This window comes from the organism of the source record quoted next, unplaced genomic scaffold (genome assembly GCF_019419815.1).
Source record: "Pyrus x bretschneideri cultivar Hongxiangsu unplaced genomic scaffold, Pyrus_bretschneideri_v1 Contig19, whole genome shotgun sequence".
NCBI classification, from domain to species: domain Eukaryota; kingdom Viridiplantae; phylum Streptophyta; class Magnoliopsida; order Rosales; family Rosaceae; genus Pyrus; species Pyrus x bretschneideri.
In genome coordinates this window covers 4,501,805-4,526,342 of record NW_025999490.1, presented here as the reverse complement: position 1 = coordinate 4,526,342, position 24,538 = coordinate 4,501,805, and the positions used below count along the sequence as shown (strand labels likewise).

General features: G+C 38.9%; 4 protein-coding genes across 6 annotated transcripts; 1 reads left to right on the top strand and 3 right to left on the bottom strand.

Annotated features, from left to right (window-relative positions):
* Positions 1-149: 149 nt before the first annotated feature.
* Positions 150-2,485, top strand: LOC103935856 (dnaJ homolog subfamily B member 1). The gene is made up of 3 exons (XM_048582498.1): positions 150-543; positions 908-1,341; positions 1,836-2,485. The coding sequence occupies exons 1-3, from the start codon at positions 379-381 to the stop codon at positions 2,272-2,274; spliced, it is 1,038 nt and encodes a 345-aa protein (XP_048438455.1). The 5' UTR covers positions 150-378; the 3' UTR covers positions 2,275-2,485.
* A 772-nt stretch (positions 2,486-3,257) lies between these two features.
* Positions 3,258-13,965, bottom strand: LOC103935934 (homeobox-DDT domain protein RLT1-like). 2 transcript variants are annotated; one of them, XM_048582312.1, is made up of 18 exons: positions 13,149-13,965; positions 12,578-13,033; positions 11,885-11,961; positions 10,852-11,259; positions 10,688-10,777; positions 10,443-10,607; positions 10,121-10,343; positions 9,610-9,710; positions 8,950-9,036; positions 8,697-8,846; positions 8,456-8,611; positions 7,747-7,956; positions 6,909-7,613; positions 6,268-6,822; positions 5,237-5,869; positions 5,031-5,135; positions 4,507-4,767; positions 3,258-4,342 (listed from the first exon to the last, which is right to left on the bottom strand). In XM_048582312.1, the coding sequence occupies exons 1-18, from the start codon at positions 13,291-13,293 to the stop codon at positions 3,587-3,589; spliced, it is 5,283 nt and encodes a 1,760-aa protein (XP_048438269.1). In that variant the 5' UTR covers positions 13,294-13,965; the 3' UTR covers positions 3,258-3,586. The 2 variants fall into 2 exon arrangements, with proteins under 2 accessions (XP_048438269.1, XP_048438270.1); XM_048582313.1 differs by having other exon boundaries at positions 11,885-11,958; positions 13,149-13,964.
* Positions 13,966-15,726: 1,761 nt separating this feature from the next.
* LOC103936023 (triose phosphate/phosphate translocator, chloroplastic) lies at positions 15,727-19,032 on the bottom strand. 2 transcript variants are annotated; one of them, XM_009345881.3, is made up of 12 exons: positions 18,623-19,032; positions 18,436-18,510; positions 18,240-18,305; positions 17,785-17,863; positions 17,459-17,579; positions 17,269-17,364; positions 16,990-17,102; positions 16,835-16,912; positions 16,620-16,736; positions 16,413-16,512; positions 16,223-16,323; positions 15,727-15,975 (listed from the first exon to the last, which is right to left on the bottom strand). In XM_009345881.3, the coding sequence occupies exons 1-12, from the start codon at positions 18,874-18,876 to the stop codon at positions 15,958-15,960; spliced, it is 1,218 nt and encodes a 405-aa protein (XP_009344156.1). In that variant the 5' UTR covers positions 18,877-19,032; the 3' UTR covers positions 15,727-15,957. The 2 variants fall into 2 exon arrangements, with proteins under 2 accessions (XP_009344156.1, XP_048438268.1); XM_048582311.1 differs by having other exon boundaries at positions 18,618-18,760.
* A 3,349-nt stretch (positions 19,033-22,381) lies between these two features.
* Positions 22,382-23,306, bottom strand: LOC103936119 (protein DMP4-like). The gene has a single exon (XM_009345988.3). It carries the CDS (start codon positions 23,186-23,188, stop codon positions 22,544-22,546), a length of 645 nt encoding a protein of 214 aa, XP_009344263.2. The 5' UTR covers positions 23,189-23,306; the 3' UTR covers positions 22,382-22,543.
* Between the last annotated feature and the right edge of the window lie 1,232 nt (positions 23,307-24,538).

Genomic DNA, 24,538 nt, shown 5'->3' with positions numbered 1-24,538 from the left:
ACCTTTCCACAGAATTGAAACTGGTTGGGCTTTTAGTTGGGCTCTTATTTTTGGGTACATCAATTTGGGCCTTTATAATGTAATTTGAGCCCACAAAATTTGAGGGTACCGCGTCATTACCTTCAAACACAAACGACGGCGTGTAGAAGTCTCTCTGGAAACTTCCACAGTCGTCTGGTTACTTCGACACATTCTTCTCTTTTCCCTTCCCACCTCCTCCTGTTCGTCAAATAATCTCAAGCTGCTGCCCAAATTATAAATTTTCACAGCCTTCAAGCTCTCTACAATTTCGCAAAGATTTGTTCGGGAAAATAATAATACCAATAAAATATTAATAATTACAAACCAAAAACAAGGAGAAAAAAGAAGAAGGAAGAGATGGGTGTGGATTACTACAAGCTTCTGCAGGTGGACAAGAATGCCAACGACGACGATTTGAAGAAGGCCTACAGAAAGCTCGCCATGAAGTGGCACCCTGATAAGAACCCCACCAACAAGAAGGAAGCCGAGTCCAAGTTCAAACAAATCTCTGAGGCCTACGAGGTTCGTTTAATTTCTTCACCCTTTTGTTCTTTCGCTCTGTTTTTTTTTTTCCTGAAGAAGAAGAATTCATATTGGTTTTGCTTGAAATATTGTGTTTTTAATCTGATAAGAGAAGATTTTTCATCTGGGTTTTGGACTTTGAAGTTAAATTGCCATTTTTTTTCATGTAAAAATTCCTCAAGCGGCATAAAAATTCAAATTTTCACGTTCTGTAGATTTTTGCAGGAACCTTTTTTTTTTTTTTTTTTTTTTTTTTCATCTAAAACTTTCTCAAACAATTGAAAAATCAACGTTGCCACGTTCTTCGAGATGGTGAATTAAACCCAGAACCTGGAATCTGATTCTGTGTGTTTTAATTTTGCAGGTTCTGAGTGATCCCCAGAAGAGAGCAATCTATGATCAATACGGAGAAGAAGGGCTGAAAGGCCAAGTGCCGCCGCCGGATGCCGGTGGGCCTGGCGGTGGAGCTACCTTCTTCCAAACTGGAGACGGTCCAAATGTGTTTAGATTCAACCCCAGAAACGCCAACGACATTTTTGCTGAGATTTTCGGGTTTTCGAGCCCTTTGGGCGGAATGGGTGGAATGGGCGGTGGCAGTGGCGGCATGAGAGGTGGTAGATCTTTCGGTGGAATGTTTGGGGAGGACATGTTTAGTTCATTCGGAGAAGCCCGGCCCATGAGCCATGCACCACGAAAAGCTGAACCAATAGAGAAGAGGTTGCCTTGCAGCCTTGAGGAGCTCTATAAGGGGACTACCAAGAAGATGAAGATTTTGAGGGAAATTGCAGATGCAAGCGGGTAAGTTCTTTATTCTTCCTCAGTTTATAGAAGGGAAATGATTTACGCACATCTTTTTATCCTTTCGCGCAATTAGTCATGTTCCTTGATCATCCTTCAATCTTATAGGAAAAGTACGTGCTCGTGATTAATTAGTCACCAATTTTAACAATGCCAGCATTTTGTTGCATTCTAAATTAACGTTAGTTTACTTTAATGTAGCGCATGTGCCTTAGCTTAGTTGGCAGGGTTCCCGCCTCGTTGCACTCAAGTTTGAACTTCCTTTTCCGTAGATTAGAACAGTTTAGAATGTCGCATTGGGAAAACAGAACGTTAGTTTGACATGTCTATTGTGTTCTCATCTTTGATGAAGTAATAAGGGAATACATTCGAGTCATGTTTTGTTTTCCTGCTGTTAATTTGAGAGCTTGTCGTTCTTATTGCAGTTCATATGATCTATTTTATCTCAAATCATTTGTCTGGTTTTTAATGACCTTATTCATCGTGTTACGCAGGCTGACAATGCCAGTGGAGGAAATCCTAACCATACAGATCAAGCCTGGCTGGAAAAAGGGAACCAAGATCACGTTCCCGGAGAAAGGAAACGAGCAAGGAAACATGATTCCTGCTGATCTTGTGTTCATAATTGATGAGAAACCACACCCCACATTCGCAAGGGACGGGAACGACCTGGTCGTCACGCAGAAGATCACTCTAGCAGAAGCTCTAAAAGGCTACACTGTCGACCTGACCACCCTAGATGGAAGGAGCCTCAGCATCCCCATCACCAATGTGATCAGTCCAAACTACGAGGAGGTAGTCCCTAGAGAGGGAATGCCTGTACCAAAGGACCCCTCCAAGAAGGGTAACCTCAGAATCAAATTCAGCATCAAGTTTCCGGCAAGATTGAGTGCCGACCAGAAGGCCGGAATTGAGAAATATTTGCCGGCTTGATTCGAATTCGAGCCGCTGTGCTATGCGAAACCAGGGCGCTTGTGAATATTTTTTTGGATGGCTTGGGATGTTTGTGTTACTAGTTTGTTATGTAAGGTTAAACATATGTTAGTCCAATAGGGGAGTGAAACACTTGTCCGTTGGAATTCATCTTTTTCTAATTGTCCACAATGCTTGTTTGAAATAATTACTTAATTAGTCTCTTTCAACAGCTGATGATGTTAATGAAAATTGACCCGTAAATGACCAAATTGCTCTTGGAAGGGCAAGTCTTGCCTTCGGGGGATTTTTTGGGTCGTGACATTTATGACTTATCAAATTAGCATATTTTCGTATTACTCAATTAAATTACTACGTTTGGGCTATTTTCGCTTTTAGGAAAGTTATGGTACAAATGGTGTGTAAGTGGCATTTTCTTAAAATAGTAACCCTTGTAAAACTTGTATAGTGTTCAAAGTTCATTAGACTCGTATATAAGAAAGGAAAGTACCCAGAGTGACAAGAATAATCTCAAGGATACAAGTTTCAACGTGCACACTGCGCACTCTTTTTTGTTTCTCTCGTTTTATTTTATTCGTATTTTTTCATATTACCTACACTTTGTAGATTCGTCACCTTTCAGGTAAACAGCTAACATGTCTTGATTCGTGTGTGCTTGTAAAAGTCGGATGAAATTATAAAAAGTTAAAAAGACAATGTTAGTAACGTTTCTTTTGTGACAAATTTCTGAAAGTTAAAAACCTTTTTCTCACAATCCAAAGCACTTTACATTTCATTCCTTAGTAGAATTTAAAAGTGCTTATGAGTTATGAAAGCGTTTATTAAAGTGCTAGGTGCATCATCAAGAAACACTTACAATTCAATTAAAGTTCAATCCACTCTACTAAAAGCAATGCGAGCAGAAGTGATTTTTACAGGAATGGTCCTTGAAAATCTTCCATAAATAAAACTAAAATACAAAGAACAACATGTGTTGCTTGCGGTTTAAGTAACTTGCTTACCTTTCCATTAGGTAAATAAATGGTTTTGTTACACGCTTAATTGACTTACACGTTACACCGCAAAACTACTGCAGTTCCCCTAATCCAGTACTTCTATCCATACACTACCATTTAACAATTTAATCCATCAAATGGAAAATCTTAATCTAATAATTATAACAGCAAAAAATCAAGATTACCGGAGGCCGGAATCAATTTCCGTTTCTGTTATCAGGATGAGACGGGCAGCTACTGAAGCTGCACTATCTAAAATTGTATGCAGCCGCGGGGTATCTCAGGTGGTTGCGCAGAGGCAGTTTAGATTTCGAGCTTCATTCACTAGAGTCATCCGAACTTTCCGACTCTGTGCCATCATCGTTTCTCATCGTGTTTGGCAGAATTTCATCCGAGGCATCGCTCATATCTACATCCCCTTCTGAATCTTCGTCTCTCACTTCTTCCATGACATTATTGTCATCTTCTGAAGCATCTATATCGTCGTCACTAGCTTCTACTAAACCCCCGTTCCATCCGCTGGAAGTCCCATCAAATCCAATTTCCCAGTTTCCTTGATCGTATCCCACTGCTTGGTCGTCGTCTTCTGATTCCAATGTGTCTACTCGTTCAAATCCCCCTCCTTGCTCGTCACCTCTCATATCGATCTTTTCATCGTCCCATTCCTCAGCCAAGTTTCTTGGTGATTCTCCTCCACTCTCGGGGCTGCTGCGCATGTCACTCACATGGGCAAGAGGTGTCCCCTCAACAGCCCTGTTCTTCATTCTCCTCTTTCTAACAGTTCGGCGACCCCGTCCGCTCCCTTGTCCCTGCGTTCTTTTTCCCACCGTTCTCAACCCTTGATTCAAATTCTCATTACCCCTAATGTTCTGACGACTTGCACCAGATTTGGGATTACTCACTTTTTTCTGCCACCTTTTACCGCGTCCTTGCTCTCGACCTCCTCTACCACGTCTAAAGCTGTTTCGTCCACTTTTCAGGTGAGTACTGTTTTCTTCCCTCATGTATTCATTGAGGCCTGCTTCAGTTAGTTCAGTCTCACTCCTCGATGTCGGAAGTCTCATCGGTTGATTCTGTAGACGAAAAAAGCACATGTAAGTTCAATGACACGGTGGAAGTTGTATGACACCACCAACATCAATTCAACATCTATGGGATTTCATAAGAGCTGTATTTTAAAGATTTACATGCTTTTCTGTCATTAAGCTTTACAGAGAGAAAAATGGGAAAAACTCACGAGATATTCTCCCACTTCCTTGTCCGCGGTGGGCTCAGCTTTCGCTTGCTTTACATATGTAATTGATGAATCTATCTCATGAAGCCTCAGAGCCACAGCTGCAGTTGTATGTGGTATCCAAGGAAGTACAGGAACGGATCCACTGTCTAGATAATCGCGAACAACCCCCGACTGTTTGCAGGAGCCCAGCAATTCCTCCGTCACTGCAAAGTGTGATGACAGAAAGTCTTTCTTCACTGCAGTCTCAACCAGAGTCAATATCTGCAAGGAAGTTTGTCCAAAAATGAGTAACTTACTAACTTATCATATAAAAAGTTAGTTTGAGGAATAGACGTATGAGGTGCCATGGTCGTACTGGTTAGAAAAATGCATGTGAAATTGATGGATAAATCTTTCCTCGTGATGCTTTCATTTTGTTTGTAAAAGAAAAAAGAAAAAGAAACCAGGAACACAAATTCTTTGCAGAAGTTTAGATCAGGATATAGGGTTGACCATAAGAATGAAACAAGAAAAGGGATAGAAACCTGAAGAAGTTCATCCATTGATGATGATGCATTCAGTTTCTCTCCCCACATCTTTCGATGGTCATCAGTCCAAGACAAATGAAGAGCTTCTGGTGGAATAGATACCTGTCGAACAAACAGTGAGTGATATGAAGACTGAATAAAACATCAAGCGTGGATACATGAGATGCCAGCGGTGCCCAAGGTGTAAAGCATCAGTATCTCACCTCAACAAGAGCTATTAATGTCTTGAGCAATCTTCTGGCCAAGGGAAGAGAAGTACAAGGAATATCGAAATTCCAAGGTTCCAACATCCTTTTTTCTTTACATTGCATTACATGTTCACCAAAGTCAAAATTTCTGTTGAAAGCATCAAAAGTCTGATGGCAAGTATCGCAGTGGGAATCCTCAAAGTAATAACAATTAAGGCAGACATCGCAGACGTCAAACAGCGGTCTGCATCTCTCCTTCCCATATTTCGTGGCACATAAGGTAGATGAATTAGAGCATTCTTTCCACATCCACTTCTGAAAATCTTGATACCTCCTCAAGGCAGCCCTTTTCTCAGTTTCACTACTGTCAAGCTCAATTCTGAAAGAAGATGAGGTCTGTGCTGTATCAGAATTCAAAGCACAAACTGCACTTTCAGGGCTGTCAAAATGAGAGGGGAAATCAGGACTAGAATCCATTTCGTCAGCTTCATTTTTAACATGGTTTTTAGTTGGGCCTGCATTGTTAGGACGATGCGTATTTTTCTGAACGTTCTCCTTGAAGGATGCCTCAATCTTTTGCAACATTAAGCGTAAATGAGATTCCCTAATTCCACGTGTGTCCAGAGACGTAACAAGAGCATCAAAGGCCTATACAGACAATGAATTAAAAACATTATGATAATAAAGAAACTCTTAAAAGAAACTGAAACAGCATGTCAAAACTAGCAAGCATAAAAATCGTGCCAGCAAGCAGACAAAAACCTATTACAAATGTTACTTGAGAACCTAAGACATACTGCCAACTGAAACAGCAAGTCAAATCTAGCAAGCATAAAAGGATAATAAGTTTCCAACTTTGCTACGAAGCTCATGATGCCCAACACAACTTTGATTCACTTAAAAGAGATGACGGGGTCAATGATGATTTATCCTAAAGATAAAATGTAATCTGCATAACCAACAACATTTATTGTGCAAAATTAAACTCCAAAACACTCACAGACAAGTGCTCCTGAAACAGATTATAAAAAGCTGTTGAGTGTTACCTCTTCAGTGTCAATAAGCCTCCAGCTTCCATTGTTCAATTCAATGAAAATTCTACCTGAACCAGGGTCATGTCTTGATGCAGATGCAACAAATTGCCAGTATCGATTATGCCTACGATCTTGACCAAGAGGCAGGGACCTGTATGCATACATCTCTTCTGCTCTATGTGCAATATACGATTTTAATTGTGAGCGCGATCTTTTTGATGCATATGCAAGTTGCTGAGTCAAAAAGTTATCAGAACCCATGGAGATATCTTGGGCTGCTGAGGTCCTTTCAACATGCACGCCATTAAGCTGATTCTGAACACCTTGTGACCCATGGATTGACTTTTCATTTTCTGCAGTGACTGGAGATGCATCAATGTTCCTGTTATCAACATCCCGTAAGGGACTTAGGCCGTCCTCTACTCCGGTAGCTTGTACTTCAGCTTTGCCTCCCATTAAAGATGGAATATCTAACCTACCAACATTCTCTTCTTTTAGGCGACTTTTATCTAGCTGTGCTTCTGCCCACATTTGCTTCTTAAGAGCATTTGCAGCTTCTAAGCGATCCTGTTGAATTTTGGTGTCAAATTGAAGTTTTAACACAGAAGGTACAGTAATACATTGATTTCAAAAACATGAAAGGAAATGTTTACCTCCAGAACAATACGAATGGTATTTCCTTCATTTGCAACACCAATTAAGGCAACAAGACCACTAAGACGCTCTTCCACGCTGAGGTCAGAATACTCCCCTTCTGTAAGTCCTTGAACCCATGACTCACCTGACTTGCTTTCATCAATCTCCATATTTTCTTGGTCAAGATGACTAGTACTAATATCTGCACCCAAAACACACTGTTTTGAGGAAGCACTAGGACAGAATGCATCTTTGGAACCAGTCACTGGGGAACATAAAACATCCTTATCAAACTCATTTTTCACAGCAAGTCCAACATCATTGCTTAAACTGTCCTTTCCATTTTCTGAGAAACTAATTACTTCATTGTAATCATCAGGGGATTTGTTTGCAACTGATGGAGTAGCTAAGTCATCAACTTCAGGATCTTCATCAACTTCACATTCAGATTCCTCGTCTCTTTCAACCTCATCATTTTCAACATCATCTCTTTCAACATCATCGACATCTTCTGCAGCTAAAATCCCATTTTCAAATATCTGAATTTTCTTCCTGGCTGCAGAAAGTATGGCCTCAGCATCAACAGGATCCTTTCTGTAAGCAGCTCGTACACGATATGTTGAAGGAGCTATTCTTTCAAAAAGCTTAGTATCTCTTGTCAAAGCAACAGAAATTGACGCTTCAGGAGTCTTGCTTGTTGTCAGGTCCCGAAGGCCGGATTTCTTACAGAAACAGAACAGATAACGGACAAATAAAAAGAAATCAGGAAAGAGGCACATAAAACTCAATACCAAAAAGATTACTCTTGTCACAAGACTCACAACAGCATTTTTGCTAACAATAAACTTTAGTCACCTGAATCTTGTCTGCAAGATCTAACACTGTTAGTCCCTTATTTCCCTCAAGTGAAAGCACATGAAAAGCTGCAAACTTTACAGTTCCAGGAGTCAACCGGTGTCTAGATCTTCGTGGAGCCAGTAAGCCTTTCTCTTGCATTACTGCAAATGCATTTACAGCTGCAGAACCATTTCGTAGATTAGAAATTGCATCCTGACAACCTTTACCCTGTAATAACAATGGTACCGTGAGTCTTGCAACTTTTAGCAACAAAAATAAAACAGAAGATATTCCAAATCTTTAGCGTCTGAATGTACTAATTTGATTGAAAAAATATACACAGGAGCAGCCACCTATAAGGTGGCTTAGTGTGAAGTATGAACACACTGCCCCAATCTTTAAGTCCAAGACTAAGTCATTGAGCACTGCACTCATACCAGTCATCAAGCTAGGTGTGAATGAAATTCATATGGGTTTCTTTGTAGTTCTCATCAAGCAAAGTCTGAACTTCGTCATATCATAGAGTTCAACTCACAAATCAAACCTAAGCAAAGCCAAACATCAAAGTTTTGATGCTCTTCCTTTGAACTAGGAGTCTAGGATGCCAGTTTAACTTGAATTCAAACTTCTATGTATACAAATTTCAGCTTTCCTTTTTACACTACTCTTAACTGATGCAGGACATCAATTCCTTTGAAAGAAAGATAATGAAGAATTGAAAGGGAACCTCGTGATTATCAGGTGTGTATGACCATGTGATACTCCTCTTCTTCAGCTGTGGCCCAAATCCGGCAGAGAGTGCTAGTTGACGGAATATTTCAGGCCATGTCAGCAGATTTAAGTGCTGCTGCCAGTTCCGTATATCAAAGCCCCATGCATAAGCCTGAAACGGATAGTTCCAAGAAATATTAGGAAAAAGCATCAAAATGAGCAAAGTAACTGCGTCCATGAAGGGAGTGAGGAATTACTCCTTCAACAATCTGTGGGTGTCCACCTCCAGGATTAGCAGCACCATTTTGATTTATTCCTAATCCAGTAGGAGTCCTTGCAACATCTTCAATATCTTTAATAATCAACCTCAAGAGAGCAACATGGATCTCTCCTAACAACCTTGAATCCTAATATCAAAATTGTATGAAGTATATGAGCAGCAGAAAACATATGAAGGGCAAATAATTAGAAAGCATAATTTTGAAATAAAATAACTCAATGGTGGCTCACAAAGTCATGAAATGCTTGAACAAACTCATCAAGAGTAAAAGGCCATAACTCGAGAACATCAGCAAAGGTAATTAAGAATCTCCAAACCTGTCACCATCACAATTCAAACATCAGATTAGAGGCATTAATTCAATTACCAGAAACAAAGAATTTACTAAAAGTAACATGCATATGACCATACTGGAGAGAACAATTAATGTACAATTGCAGACACAAAACTAAAAACCATGAGATCACACGCCAAGAAGACAGTCACATACACCAAATGATCACTTGATTAAATACTAGAAGTCTAGAATAGGACCAAAAGTAACTGTCACCAGAATCGCAACTATCGTTGGAGATCGAACGACATCTTTTACAAGTGATAATTAGTCTCCTGTACTAAATATGAAGTGTCAAAAAGCATAGTTATAGGTCCATGAAACCTAAAGAATAAAAGCTTGTCATCATTTTACCACAACTAGGAAACACATTCAAGACCAAGAAGTAAGAGAAGTACAGTGAGACTATTGCAATAGCCAGAGGCTGGACCATAGATATTACTGACTATGCTGTGTGCACAAGAAATACTGTACCCATAAATCATACAAGAATAGTTAATATCAGCATATAAGGTACTTTTAATAGCTCGTATCATAAGAAAAAGGAAGAACGCACCATGAGAAGGTTACCAATATTCGCCTCTGAATTGATCCATGGCTGAATTGCAAATGGTCCTTTTAACTGCACAGACCTAGGTGGGAATGCAACCAAAGAATCTGAACCACAAAAAAATGCCTCATTGAATTATTTTATAGAGACAGACAATAATGAGACGCACAAGTACACTATTAAGTATTTTATGAATACTTGTGGGTGGTGTCAGGTCGATTAAATATTCACAAGTTATCAACACACTGAATTTTTATTTATTTTTTGCTCAATTTAGTACATCAAAAGTCCTGAATCTGTCAGCATCAAGCTTATTTCACTGAATTTAAGAAGATTCAAAAGATTTAACTTCAAAATTCTCCGAATAAGTGCCAGAGCAGTACAACAATTGGGAGGATACAAAATAGCATGGTAGATCAGATGGATTTACTATAAAGGGCTAGAAGATATACTTAGGTACTTCAAGCAGCCATGTCAAGGGTTAATAGAAGTATTCATGTTACCAGGCAACGCCTACCTCTGAATGCATCAAGGTTTTGCAGGGTGTCAAGATCAATACAAATAATGGAGGATAAACCCTTGCTTGTAGCAGCCAACTCCATTAATTCTAGTTGTTCATCCTCAATAAGCTCCATAGACTCTTTAGCAAGCCTACGTGCAGTCGCCTTCTCAAGTGCAGCTTTGCGTTTCACTACCTCTCTCTCTTTGCGAAGCTCTTCCTTCTGCCTCCTTTTCTCAGCCTACAAGATAAACCCAGAGGGTTTAAGAATTTATTATTCTATGCTGAAAAATCAAAGATACATCACATACGCATTACATTTGTAGGACCTCGAACTTACTCTTATATATTCTTTCTGTAAAAACTTTTCCCTTCGTTCAATTTCACGTTTTTGCTCACGCTTCAATCTCTCTTCCTCGCGTTGCCTCTCACGCATCAACCTCTCTTCCTCTTTTCGTCTCTCACGGTCTTGTTTTTCCATTTCCTTCCTCATTCGTTCCTCATTCTATAAACAGAAAAAATCAAAATATCAGCATACGAATTGCTATGCTTCAGAAACAATTGTTTAGGACTTAAAAATAGAACCTTTCTCCTCAGAATATCTTGTTTCTCCAGCTCCTTCCGGATCCGCAACTCATGAGCTTCAACTTCTTTAGCGATTCTCGCTTCTTCACTCTACAAGGTGCAACTGGTAAAGTCGTTGGTTGAGAAAATATACTATTATACTAAAGTTAACTGCACAAGTATACCTTGCGTTTCCTCTCCATTCTCAGAATAGAGTCATTAATTTGACCTTCAGAAAATACGTTAGAGTTTTCCAGTGCAGGTGCAACAACAGGGGAATCACTAAACTGAGTATTTACCCTCACATTAGTGAAGGAGTCCCTTTGTGCTACACTGCCATCATCAACAGGAGATGAGTAGGGCACTACTTGCCTCTCCTGCTGAGACAGAAGACGAACACGTGACGCATGACCATGGACACCATGAACCCTTGACAATGGCTCATTTCCAACAGCAAATGACGAAGTTCTTGCAGTTGGGCCATCAATTGCTGAATCATGAAAATGAGATTGAGAGACTTGTCCGTATGCATCAGACCGAATACTGGAGTGATCTTGAAGAAAGGGATATTCGTGGAGAGCCCTTGTCGTAGCCTGAGATGAAAACTCATTCTAATTCAATGATTCATCCAAAAGAAATTGAGGATACATAAAACATCCAAAATCACATGCATCAGAAAAAGATAAAGAGTACCAACAGTACAAAATCAGTTCAAATGCATTAGATCCCACAACAGGAAGGAAAAGGGAATGAGAGAGAGAGAGAGTATCCAGACAGCGAATGATGAGTTGTTTTGTTACCAGTCATGCAACTAAACCCAATTTTAAATCACCCTTATAAAATTAAGTTAAGAAGATTTGGACAAAGATGCAAATACTCTTGCTAAGATTTCAAACTCAGACTGCTTGAAGCCAGTTCAATCGAATTAGAGTTCTAAACTGCCAAGGACACTCTAGATACTGCTGAAGTCATCGAACAATGTCAATACTCAAGTGAGAACTGCAAAAGAATACCACCTACCCTATGTTTGTTCGACTCCCCACAACATTATCTTGTGGTTTTAAGTTTTAAAGGTTGACACATGCTAATGAAAAAACCAGTACATGTATACCACTTCATGGTTCACCAGCATCTTATATAGTAGATGTTGTCCATATTGCACATGCCATCATGTGGTATATAAAAAATAATAGATTTATCAAAGAAAAAGAAACAGACTTTAATTGGTTTTGCATCATGACGCTCATATTTGCCCTCCAAAGCATGGCCAGACCGCTTATGCTGCTCCGCAACTGCTTCACCAAGTAAAGAATCAAAAGGGTTAGCATGAAACCTACTTGCATACAAAAATCATTCAAATAACAGAAAATAATATGCTAGGGTAATAATGTGGCTTTAATCAATCACTAAAGCATATATTTTCGCATTCTAATTTGGGTAATAATCCATAATTTAAGACCACCACAAGATGAGAAAATTTAGGGCTCAAGTTTTTTACCGAACTACCATGAAGCGTAAAGCCTTCAAAGCAAATGTGAATGTTAAACCACACTAGAAACCGATAATAAACCAACTAGTAATCTTAATTATCAGAAAAAACTGGTGAACTGAGTAGCAAGTGTAATCTAAATGTTGGAAAACTTGCAAAGCGCATGATTGCTGAAATAAAGCACACCTATTGACACATTTAAACATGGCAAAAAGAAAGTCATGAAAATATTTTCTGTTTATCTTATAGAAAGGAGTACCAAATACAAATATACTCTGAGAAAAACAGACCAACATAAACTCACTAAACAATAATATGCACAAAATTCTCTGCATAATGTTGCAATCTAGTCCCACATAAGTCAAGTACAAGGCATTGCTCAATTGAGCTGTAAAATCAGTAAGGCAACCCAGTAATTATACCTAGAGGTGCTCCAAATGCATCTGGCGGCAAAGGATCAAACTCTATCCCGAGAAGCGGGCCATCTTCCCTCAATGGCTCTCCCAATTGAGCTTCCACACAAGCAATGGCCCTGAGCTCCAAGATCGACTGTGGTGACTCATAATACCTCCTCCCCCTCATTGGAATGTCATCAGCCACACCCCTAGCCACCACATTCCGCAACTCCGGGTGACCAAAGGGGCTTGAGCCGGAGCCTGAACCGGACCCATAATCACTACCCGGCTCTGAACCATGAGCCAAATCATCAATGGGGGGCTCAGGCAAAGTGGTTACCAATTTCCGCTGCTTCTTCGGAGGACCCCCTTCCTTCTTGTCCTTCAACCTTCTGTGACAGAACCACATCTGCAACTGCCGGTCGGAAAGCCCCAATTTTTCCGATAGCTCAGCCCTAATCGCCTCCGACGGGTAGGTCTCCACTGATCAAAAACCCAAAAATCAAAACAAAAACTTCAATTTCCACAGAAATCCAAAACAAACATTACAAAAAAAAAAAAAAAAAAAAAAAAAAAAAAAGAGAGAAATCGAACATACATGCATATGCTTTCTCGAGGGTTTCGAGCTGAAAGGGGGTCTTCATCTGGCGCTTGGGCTTGCTCTGCCCCTCACTGGAATTGTTAAGTTTACTATTGCTCTCATGATTTTTGTTTTGATTTTCTCCCTCCGACGCCGCCTCCATTGAAATCGAGACCGAGATCTGGGATTCCACCCAAATCTTCCGTCTTTCAATCCCTCAAACCTTCAAACTTCGAAACCCTAATCCCCAAATTCTCATAAAAACTGGGTCTTCGTAAAGAATCCGATTTCCTTCTCCTTTCTCTCTGTCTCTCTGTCTCTCTCTAAAACTCTCGTTCGTTCTTTTTCTCTCTAAAAACAAAATACCGTAACAGTCAAGGAAGAAGAGATCGAGAAGAAAGAGAGGCGTAGAATTATCATGATGGAATATTAAGAATACGAAGAATAAGCATTTACGAATAATAAATGTTGAATTTTTTACGGGGATTGAAAAGAAAACACAGCAACAAACATTAACATCAAAAACAAAAACAAAAACATTAATAATATAGAAAAATAGGAAAAGGGAAAATCAGGACGAGGAACATGTTTTTTAAAACAACAACAGTATTTCCTCCTCGCTCTAATTCTAATTCCACCACCTTCCATATTTTTTTTTCTCACTTTTTTCTATTTCTAAATTTTTTGTCTTTTATTAAAATTCAGACGATTGATGCTACTTTCATGTTAAACGAAGCCTTTTCAGTTTTTAATTCAGTGTATATTTTATTATTTATTGAATTTTCAACTTTTTAAGGTTCTTTCTTTCTTCAGGTTTTTTGTTTTGTTTTATGTTTATGTTTTTTTGGTTCAGTAACGTTAAATATGTCATTGCAATTTGCATCGTATCGTATCCTGTGTGTGCGTGTTTGTTTGATGTTTATCGAAGGGTTCTTGGTGTTCGTTGGTTTGGATTCTGTGTGTTTGTTGGATGCGATCTTCTCATTGGGTGCGCGATGAACGAGCATGTGTTTCTGCTTTCCTCTGTTTCTGGGCCCCGTGTCTCCTTTGTACACCATTGGGCTGGGCTTCTGTGAACTGTGTGGATCAGAAAGTAGGCTTTAGATGATACCCAAAATGGATAAATTTTTTCTTGTGACAAGATTATGGATGGTACATCACATATTTTTATATGAGTAGCGGAAAATTGTATTTTTTAAGTTATTAATTTTTTAGCATGCATGTTCCACCATTTATATAATGAAACGTGATGTACCACTCGTGTTCCAATCACACTAAAAAATCTCCCCCCAAAATTTTTTGTGGTCTATTATCTTATTGAGTGATACATGTCCATTCATTTAATCTCTTCAGTAAAAAAATAAAAAACAAAAGATAAATTAAGTTAAAATGACATGTGCCACTTAATTAAAAAGGTCATAAAGAGGGCTCAGAGAATTTTGGGTGCATAAGATTTGAACTCGCTTTAGATATAGCATGACGTGAGTTGAGAGATAAATTATTTGAATTTGAGGCATTTTTAATATTTGAAAATATATCATTTTGCCGCGTGCTAGCATTTTTTTTTTCTTTTCATTAAGGACACATTGGTGATCTATACTATATTAGACTCAGTATTTCGTATTGATTACAAATTTACAATAAACTACCTTCACAACCCGCCATTGTAAAAACAAATCTGAATAAATATCAGAATTAGTCCCTTAAAACGAATAAGGAGGAGGATGACGACAACGATGTGGGTGTCCAGCACCTTATTGATTCGAATGATTTGAAACCCTTGTCTAACGGTTAGGTAAGTAGTCTAGGTACGTGGTCACTTTTTTCTAGACAAGTACCTATGATTCCTTATTCCTTCTATAATATACATAATCACCACACCACACAAATGTCGGAATCCATATCCGATTTGATCCGATCAATCAAGCATGCCCTAAGTTGCTTTGATTGCATTTTCGTAGTTCTAAGTGACAATTGGAAATGTGTTTTTTCAATTATAAGATGTATCCGAATGTTCATTTGGCTCTTAGAGCTCGCGGCAAGTTTGTGATTACCAATAAAAAATGACTAACTAGAAGCATTTAGTAAAGAATACAATCCTTTCCCAAAATTTTGTGGTTCTCTCCACTGGAGTATCTTGAACCATCTTTTTAAGGACTCCTGGTCCTTATCCTCACCCTTGCTTTAGTGGCTAAATCTCAATGTTCTTATTTCCTCGTAGAAAAGTACGTCTATAGTTGGAGCCCAGTGTCTCAACTTCCAATCGCCTCAAAAAACTTACCTGCAACCAAGTGATCGAACAACTATTCTTACAAGCTCGCAACCAAGTGATACAACACTTATCCGTGCAAAGAGTTGTAGGAACAATTGTCCGATCACTTGTCATGAAGATTGTAGTGAAGAGAGGAAGAAGTAGATACAACGTGAAGCAAATATCTAGACAACTGATATCATGTAGAATTAAGAACCGCATGACTATTGGGAGAAAGAAATAAATACAATGTAAAGGCCATGTAAACAAAGAATGTGATAAAGAAGTAACTGCATAACATATGTTTCTGCACGTACTGTTGAGAGTGGACTCGCACATAAAATCTTCATTGAAATTGATACTTTATTCATTTCCAAACAACATGAGACCATTACAAATTAGAATGTCTGTGTACTCTCAATCAATGGAAAAAAAAAGAGAGGGGGAGGGGAGGAGGGGGGGGGAAGCAAACAAACTATGACATAGATAATAGATAGTACTCAATTTGCAACTTCTGAAGGGAATTTATGAAATTTTCAATTCATGGTTCTCTCCGTGTCTGTTCTTCATTCCTCCTCACGCAGCTTTCCCTTGCTGGATTTCAGGAAAGAAAAAGAAAAACAGAGTCAAAAGAACAATAAACGGTGCATATAGCATTAGGCTAACTGATAAGATCAATCTTCAGAAAACGCATATGAGCAGAAGTGCTTCCTACATAAGCAGTCCCAAGCGGCGGTTCTATAACTAGTTTAAAGGCAACTCCAAACATGCATGAATGCAGACATTGGATGCAAAAGACTACTTTTTGCGACAAAATGTATATCAAACAAGTGCCACTCACTCGTTTCTCTTCTTCTATCTTGGCCTTGAGGTAAGAGTAGATCGCCACTCCTGCAATTGCAATGGCAGTTCCAATACCAGTTTGTGTTGAAATCTTGTTACCTGCGAGCACCGATAGAAATTAGTTATGAGGTCAAATTTTCATAGATCTAAAAAACGAAGTTGAAGATTGTCGGACATAAAATCATTACCAAAGACCACGATTGAGAAGCCAATCACAAACACACGCTTCAGCACGTTTCCAACCGCGTGCGTAAGAGGCGCCACTCTCTCCAGGGTGTTGGTGGCCAACTGATAGTTTGGAAAAACATAAACGGTTCGTATGATTTCATAACAATTGAATTCCAGTGAGAAGATTATGCTACTGCTACAACACGAAGTAAAGAAAACACATATACCTGGTTATAGAGATGGTAAAACAATCCCACCCAGAAGAGATCGGTGACGAACTTGACAAGTCCTACTTTAGCAATTGCGTCATTGAAACCATACTTGATCAGTTGAGGTCCCTCTACCTATTGACGAGAGAGAGGACATGGAGCCACAATTCATCAAAATTATTATTTCAGTTGCAGAATCAAACTACCACGGCTCTCAAGAGAAGTATACTCACGATGAGAGCAGGTGGAATGCAGACGAAGAGTGCAATGATCGAAATATAGGCATATAGATTTGTACTATCCATATCAGTCTGCAGAAATAACAAAAAAAGTTATATATAAAGGAAAATTAACTTCAAGCATTCAACGTTAAGTTAGAGAAACTCACCATGGCTTTCTTTGAATAGATACTCCTGTAAGTGAAGGAGATATTTGAAATCATAGCACTAATGAAGCCAAGCCAGTTGAACGACAACTCAGTCAGCGATGCCATCGACACACCTGCAATTTAAAACCATGGAAATACCAACTTGCGTGACAATAAATTCATATGTATCGAAGAAATGATTCATCGAACTAATGAGTCACACATTGATATCCACGCATTTAGTTAAATGCCTGATAATATGATTACAACAACTGAATGAACATAAATAGAAGAGCATACCAATAACAACAGGAGCCAGGGACAGCCATAGAGACAAGGGGATTGATTGTCCGAGGACAAATTGCGAAGCAGCAGCATTGAAGAATGGCTCAAGAGCTGAAACAAATAAATCCGACGTTAATCCAACATTAATTATATAGTCATTTGATGTTCTCCGAAATGTTTTAGAGCATAAAATTTGTGCTCTCACCTTTGATTGTATGTGTGAATGAGACAGCAACGGCTGCAAACGAGACGTTGCTGGTGACGTGGCCAAGTGCATGGCACACTGCCACTGGGATAAGCAGCTTCAGGAGGTTTGCATCAATTGGCTACATGGAGAGAAACACCAGTCACATACACTAAATGAAGAGTTACCAGAATACGAAACAGAGATTTGCATATGTGAGTTAGGCCAGTTTGCCTATCCTAACTCCCGAGTTTTTTTTTTTTTTTCCAATGTTGTAACTCTCAAGTTCGAATCCTCCTTTATTTATTCGAACAATAATTTACACAACATTTAAGTGGTTCACTTACAGCACGTTTGGGAAGCCCCACAGCCCAGCTGATCAAACAGTACACAACTCCGACAGCCAAGTGGACGACGGACACAAAACTGCACCCACACAGAACAAAAAACTCACTTCTTTAGAAGAAGCCGGAACTAAAATAACTAGAACAGGCCTGAGATATGGACATATACCGATATGTTATTGTGACAGTATTTTAAGTCAACTATCCGCTATAAAACAATTAGCTTCTTCATATAATAGTGTATGATTTAAAATATAGCACGATGACATCTTGTTATACGAAATCATACAATCTAACTTCCTCACATAATAATGTACGATTTAAAATATAGCATAACAATATCTTGTTAAACGAAATTATACATTTAGTTTCCTTGCATAATAGTGTACAATTTAAAATTTAAAATATAACACAGTAACATCTTGTTGCATGAAAAAAATTGAAAATGGCACACTTACTATGGATAGGGAAAGTAATTATAGATCTTCTTGTTCATGATGTTGAAAATTACGTTCAGAAAATACCTGCAAACCAAGGACAAATCCGTAATTCCCGACACAATGATTACTCAAAAATAAATCCAAATTAATTTTAAACTGTTTCAACAGTTTATGATAAGCCGTTAAATTGTAGACGACGCGCGGGAGTCCGTACCACATGAAGAAGAAGAAGCCGGTGAGGATAAAAGGGTACTTGTTGAAGAACCCGATCGGCGCCACCTTCCCGTCCCTGTAACACCACCGTGTCAGAAAGAACCGGCAAAGCACACAAAAAAACTCATTAGTTCGGAGGCTGACGCGGGCGAGTCAGACCGTGATAGAACGGAGGAGACGGACCTCACCCGGCGGAATCTCCTTCAGCCGGCGACGAGGCCGCGGTTTGGCACGGCCGGAGAATCTCCCTCTTCATCGGCGACGCCTCTAGCAGCAGCGCCGGGCGGAGCTGCCTCCCCCATATGAGGTTCCCGCCCTCGCTCACGGCCCCGATTGGCCGGGCCGAGACGAACGAGACGGCGCCGTTCTCTCTGTGGAATGGCTTGCGCTGGTAGGGCAGTGGTGCGAATGCGGTGGCGCGTGAGAACACCCGCGACTGCATGATTGATGTGGAGAGCGAGAGAGAGAGAGAGAGAGAGAGAGAGCGCTTAGAGACAGAGAGAGTGGGGAATGTGGATTGGGAAGATGCAGTGAACTCTTATTAGTTGTTCTGAGCAGACGAGTGACAGATGGAAACGAACCAGTTGGAGGGAGAAGGAGGGCGGTTTATTTCTTTTGTTTCTGTTCGCGTGGTTCTGCTCTTCTACAACGCGAACATGTTAGGCAAGTACATCCGCCGCTACGATTGGGTAAAGGTTGGTTTGAAATTTGCTTACGCACAACTTTTGTTGGCAAGCGCTTATAATAGGATCAGGATCCTCGCCGGATTCCTTCTGTGAAGATCTTAGGGATCAAGTAATTATGTTCGTTCATTATATATCGTGTGGTCAGAAATCATTTAAAATTTAAGATTTAAAATTCAATATAAATAGTATCTAACGAAAAATGACCGCACGATATATAATAAACGGACATGATTACTTGATCCCGAGATCCCTACAAAACGGATCCAGCGAGGATCTTGATTAAGTAATAGAAGTGCTTTAATTACCAAAAAAATGTTGAAATTCATATTAAAAAACTTGTGCATCCTCGAAGCATTTAGTACATGTTTTTTATTTGATGTTTGATTCACAGGATTTTACGTTTGTAATTGAAACTGTTTATATTATAAATCATCTTGTAAAAATTATCTCTACGAAAAATAAAATTAAGATCATTTAATATAAGTCTGAAGTCTCATGAATCGGCCGAGGAGGAAATCATCGTCAACTTTTAAGGAGCCAAGTTAATAACATAAGATGGGGAAGGAGCATGGGAGGTTACGGTGGGGGTGGTGGATAGGGAATGAGGGAGACTCATGGGGATGTGAAATGGGAGAGGTGGGGGCCCGGCTTATCCCCAGCGTAAGGCGTACGAGCGACGACAATGCGAGTTGATTTGGATCGCCTTATCGTTTCTGTTTGCTTAATTCCCTTTCCTGTGTGGAACTGTTAATTAATTCCCTTTCCTCTCAACTGTTTCTCACGGGAATCAAATTCTTGCAAAAAAAAAAATGCAAAAAAAAAAAAAAAAAAAACCATATAAAGCTTTGATGATTTTTGTGTAAGAAATTTCAACAAGCCTTGGTAACATAAAAAATATCTTATCGACCAAGAGCGACACGTAGTAACATTCATTCTCACAATTTATTCACAAACTTGATTTCTTTTAAGATACATATTTTAGATCCAGGTTAAAAAATAAGAGTAAGTTCAGTTAACTAATTATATGTTTTTATTTCTTTTATACTATCTTATATTTTTTTTAAATATTAAAAACCATTTAATATTTTCCAATATTATGCATTTTTCAACTCTAAAAAATCTACTAACATAAAATCTATTTGCAAAACATTTTACCCTAAGTCAAGTAACAAATATGTGAATGTATGTTATACCCATACGTGAGATATGAAACCTAACTAAAAGGTAGAAAAAAAACATAATATACCTACCAGCAAGGCACATTAATATGTGACAGGTTGATTATAAAAAAATATATATGTCATATAGATAAATAAATACAATTAACCTGTGACACAGATTGATTATAAAAATTAAAAATAAAATTTATAAATAGGGTTTAAAGCAGGAGGAAGAACAAGAAATAACAAAAAATAAAATAAAAAGAAATAATTAGGAAGAAATTTGATTTTTATAATAAATCTTATCATTGAAGAGATAATTATTGATAATTAAATTAATAAATTTAAGGAATTGGACTGATTTTAACAAAATGGACAATTCCTGCTATTGACTAAAAAAACTGGACTTATATCAAGTTTCCCCATAACAATGAATTTTATCTCCTCATTGCTTCACGTGAAGTCGATGGCAACTCGTATTGGCATCGCAAAGGCGTTTTCAAAATTTATCCTTGAGAGTGATTCACGCTAGATTGTAGCGGCTCTTCTCGATTCTTCCAATGATTTGTTTGACATTGGACTTTTAATTGAAGATTCGCGGGTGATTTTGCCATCAATCACTGGAGCTTATGCTATCCATGTTCGTTGCCAAGCCCTCATCGTCTAGCATGGTTTGCCCTTACTTCAAATTCCTCATGTAACTGGTTTAAGGAACCTCCGGACCTTATCTCAAATTTACTTTTTGAAGAAGCTGTTTCGTAATCGACGGAATACTCTATAATTCGGGTCTTCTTGTTTGCAATGGAAAAAATCTATCGAGTATCATTCAAAAAAAAATATATAGCTTCGATTTTAGGGCTCTAAACTTACGTGATGGACAAATCTGATATTGTAAATCAAAAGTCTAAGCTCGAAGTGACAATTTCAATATATGACAATCACTCTTTTCAATGCAGGAGATTGAAATTGACAAAATTTGAGTAACAATTAAGTTTTCGCAATACATTCAGACGTCCTACACAAAATAAGCTTGTATAAAACACGTAAAGTAGAACAACTAATTAGTTTGACAATTGATAGGCGAGAAACTCTCCATAGTCAAGTAATTTCTCGTTTACAAAAATCATCTATGTATATACAGAAATTGTATTAGCCTAAAAACATTCAAAGTTAATGAAGATAAAACTAAAAATGCTGGAATTTTTTGGTATTTTTGGATGCATAGATCAAAGATTTTGAGGCCATCGACATTACCTTTCAACCATTGGGCCCAATTCAACAACTTCAATTAGATCCAAATTCATAACTTGCAATCGAGTCTCCGCACTGCCGCCGTCAAATGCCTCCGCTATATATCACGACCTTTGGCCTCATGATCTCTCAGTTAGTCTCCGCGAACCAGATGAGGTCCGCGGAGGCGCTACTTGATAGGATGAAGGAGGAGAAGTGTAGTGTTACTGAAGATATTCCTCCCTGTTTGCGGAGGCTATGGCTGCGTTCACAGGCCGCTGGATCCTGGACGCTGTAGGGTGTTCCACAAGATGGACGACTTTCAGTGCAAACGAACCCAAAAATCTTACATAACCATACTTGGGATTCTTGTTGAAGAATTTGGATAAAAACCATGGGATTGTTTGAAGACATGACAAGCAAAGGTGTTGCTCCAAATGTGTATACTTACAGCACATTGATGGTTGGGCTCTGCAAGTAATAGGAAGCCTGTCTATAAATCTAACAACGCCAGGAACTGAAAGCAGAATAACAATTATAGACAGGCTTCTATTATTTGCATACATGACTCACGCAATACTGGAAGATGTATTCGCATATATCATGCGGCTAGAAATAATTTTTTTATTTAAAATTAAATATAAAAGTATCTGACAAAAACCGACCATACAATGTACGATGAACGGATATGATTAGAGAATCCCAACAAAGAGGATCCGGAGAGGGTCCTCATTCGCACTCTTGGCTTCTATGAGAAATAATTATCTCAACCGTTTCTTAGTCGGTACCTCAAACGATATTTGTAGTTATTTGATCAAGAGTTGTTATGTTTAAAAGTTCTCTTTCAATGTGCCATGGATTTGAACTGGGATTTGCAAACAAAGAGAATAGTCATATAGTCATATAACCGGCATTTACGGAACTTGGAGGAAGCCGGAATGGAAGAAAGAATAAATAAGGTTGCATGTGCACGGTTTGGCAATTTTAAGTAGCACGCAGGCAAATATGAATTAATCAAGCAAAAGAGGTGTTGCTAACTTGCAGACAGCGGGAAGCCAATTCCATGGCGCTTGGTTGGAAACACAACAAACAACATACTGCAAATGACACCAATGCCAACTGGCAATGCTGTGAGTACCTCCTGAGCCTCATCTGACGGCGTTGGATAGAAGCAATTCACCACGTTCTGATCGAAAAGTGCAACAGCTGCGAATACAAGTATTGACATGAAGGCATGGAGGAAATCTATAAACTGCAGCCGGAAATTTGCAGCGACTTCAGGTGATATGTTGGCTGATCCATCAATGATCCATAAGCCTTTGAATGTAGCGAGCCCATAGCAGACATTTCCATTCTTGTCCCTAACGCTGTCAGTGAAACTCAGTAGAAAACTTGAAGCCCCACAGAGGGCTACAAGGCCAGCAGTCATGGACCGGCTGACTGAGTCACAGTTGCCCAGGTTTGTAAATATGGGTGCCAGAAGCTGAAATGCAAGCACTGTTCCCGTTGGCAAAAGATTGGCCAAATGAGCTGTGCTCTGAAAAGTCTGGCGAATGGCTTTCTGTATCAGCGTTCTTTCCTCTTCTGTCACCGACTTTGTTGCATCTTGCAAGAGGGGGAGTTTCTGCTCACCATCATGCAGGTGCCGGGATTCCTCAGCTTCTACCTTGATCTCCATCGACCAGAATCGTTTGATACGTCTCTTATCCCTTAATGCTTTGGTCTCTTTTTCTCGTATTATTTTAGCATTTTTCTTGTGAGGAACAATGTTGCATAAATAGGAATAGGAATGAAACTTGAGTGGAGGTAAAGGGAGGGAAAGAGTAGTTAGTCATGCCTTGCAAGGAAGAGAAACCTAAAACTGGAACCGAATTATAGATAGGAGAGTTTGGTTTCGTGTTCGGTTTTTCGCTAACTGTCTGTCCATGGCTCTTTGATGACCCGTTATCGATCATGGTCTTTCAGAGTAGCAGTCACAGAGGGAGGGAGCTTTTTTGTTGCTGAAACGCAATGCGCATTGCTTAAGGGGCAAGCTTCACAAGAGGTATTGTTTACATTTGTATCAGTAGTATTTCTAAATTTAGAAGTGGGGACCCACTATTATTTGTTATTTGCTTTTGTGGTTTTGCTTGGAGACATGAAAGACTGGTGAGGATGAGAGGGGGCGGTTAGGCTTCACTTTGAAGGAATTTGTTGTTAGATCATACATGGTGTCATATACTCATACCTTGCACGTTATTACTTTGTAAACAGGCGTGAAAATTGTCTTGGAACTAATTCGCTACCCAAAACAGCCCATATTTGCATTTACGGACTTGCTAGAGTTTGGATTGGAAGCGATCGTGGCACTCTCCATCTCTCTCTCTCTCTCTCTGCACTTCTCCATCTCTCTCTCTCTGCACTTCTCCCTTCTCAAAGGAGAACCAAGAGAAGAAGTGCAAAAGGAGAAACTAGGGGTTTGAAAATCACTTCCTTTGCATCAACTCGTTTCGTGATCAAAGTTTTATAAAATCTTTGTCTATTCAGACATACGAAGCGCATGCATCAAAGGAGAAAAGTAGTAATTTTTTCTCTCGAAGGAAATACGGTATCTCTTGACATGCTAACTGGATTTATAGGAATTTCAAAATATATATAGGGGTGGATTCATGACACCACTTTTTTACATAATTTTTTTACACACATTTTTGTGGAGCCCACTTTGTAATGCATTTTAACGATTCGAACCGTCTGTCTTTTATAACATTATTCATAGGTCATCCTTGCAAAAAATAGACAAGGACGTTCATTTGTAGTGAAAAAAAAAAGAAGAAGAGAAATACGGTTATACAAAGACACCATAAAACTTAATCCAACGGTCATATGGTTTTAGACTTGGTGATTTTTTATAGACACAATCTTGAAGAAAAGACCTAAAAGATAGACGGATCAAATTGTTAAAAGACATTATGAAATGAACGCTACAAAAACATGTGTAAAATTATGTAAAAAAGTGATGTTATGAATTCGTCTCTATATGTATTGTGAT

What these genes read in the sequence shown, in the direction of transcription:
- LOC103935856 (XM_048582498.1), top strand. Translation starts at nt 379, where the DNA reads ATGGGTGTGGATTACTACAAGCTTCTGCAGGTGGACAAGAATGCCAAC. An exon ending in AAATCTCTGAGGCCTACGAG is followed by an intron (nt 544 to 907) that starts GTTCGTTTAATT and finishes TTAATTTTGCAG; the next exon opens with GTTCTGAGTGATCCCCAGAA. An exon ending in GAAATTGCAGATGCAAGCGG is followed by an intron (nt 1,342 to 1,835) that starts GTAAGTTCTTTA and finishes CGTGTTACGCAG; the next exon opens with GCTGACAATGCCAGTGGAGG.
- LOC103935934 (XM_048582312.1), bottom strand. Translation starts at nt 13,293, where the DNA reads ATGGAGGCGGCGTCGGAGGGAGAAAATCAAAACAAAAATCATGAGAGC. An exon ending in CCTCGAGAAAGCATATGCAT is followed by an intron (nt 13,034 to 13,148) that starts GTATGTTCGATT and finishes GTTTTTGATCAG; the next exon opens with TGGAGACCTACCCGTCGGAG. An exon ending in ATATTGGTAACCTTCTCATG is followed by an intron (nt 9,037 to 9,609) that starts GTGCGTTCTTCC and finishes TGATGGTGACAG; the next exon opens with GTTTGGAGATTCTTAATTAC.
- LOC103936023 (XM_009345881.3), bottom strand. Translation starts at nt 18,876, where the DNA reads ATGCAGTCGCGGGTGTTCTCACGCGCCACCGCATTCGCACCACTGCCC. An exon ending in GCTGAAGGAGATTCCGCCGG is followed by an intron (nt 18,511 to 18,622) that starts GTGAGGTCCGTC and finishes GTGGTGTTACAG; the next exon opens with GGACGGGAAGGTGGCGCCGA. An exon ending in CTTCTCAATCGTGGTCTTTG is followed by an intron (nt 16,324 to 16,412) that starts GTAATGATTTTA and finishes CGGTGCTCGCAG; the next exon opens with GTAACAAGATTTCAACACAA.
- LOC103936119 (XM_009345988.3), bottom strand. Translation starts at nt 23,188, where the DNA reads ATGGAGATCAAGGTAGAAGCTGAGGAATCCCGGCACCTGCATGATGGT.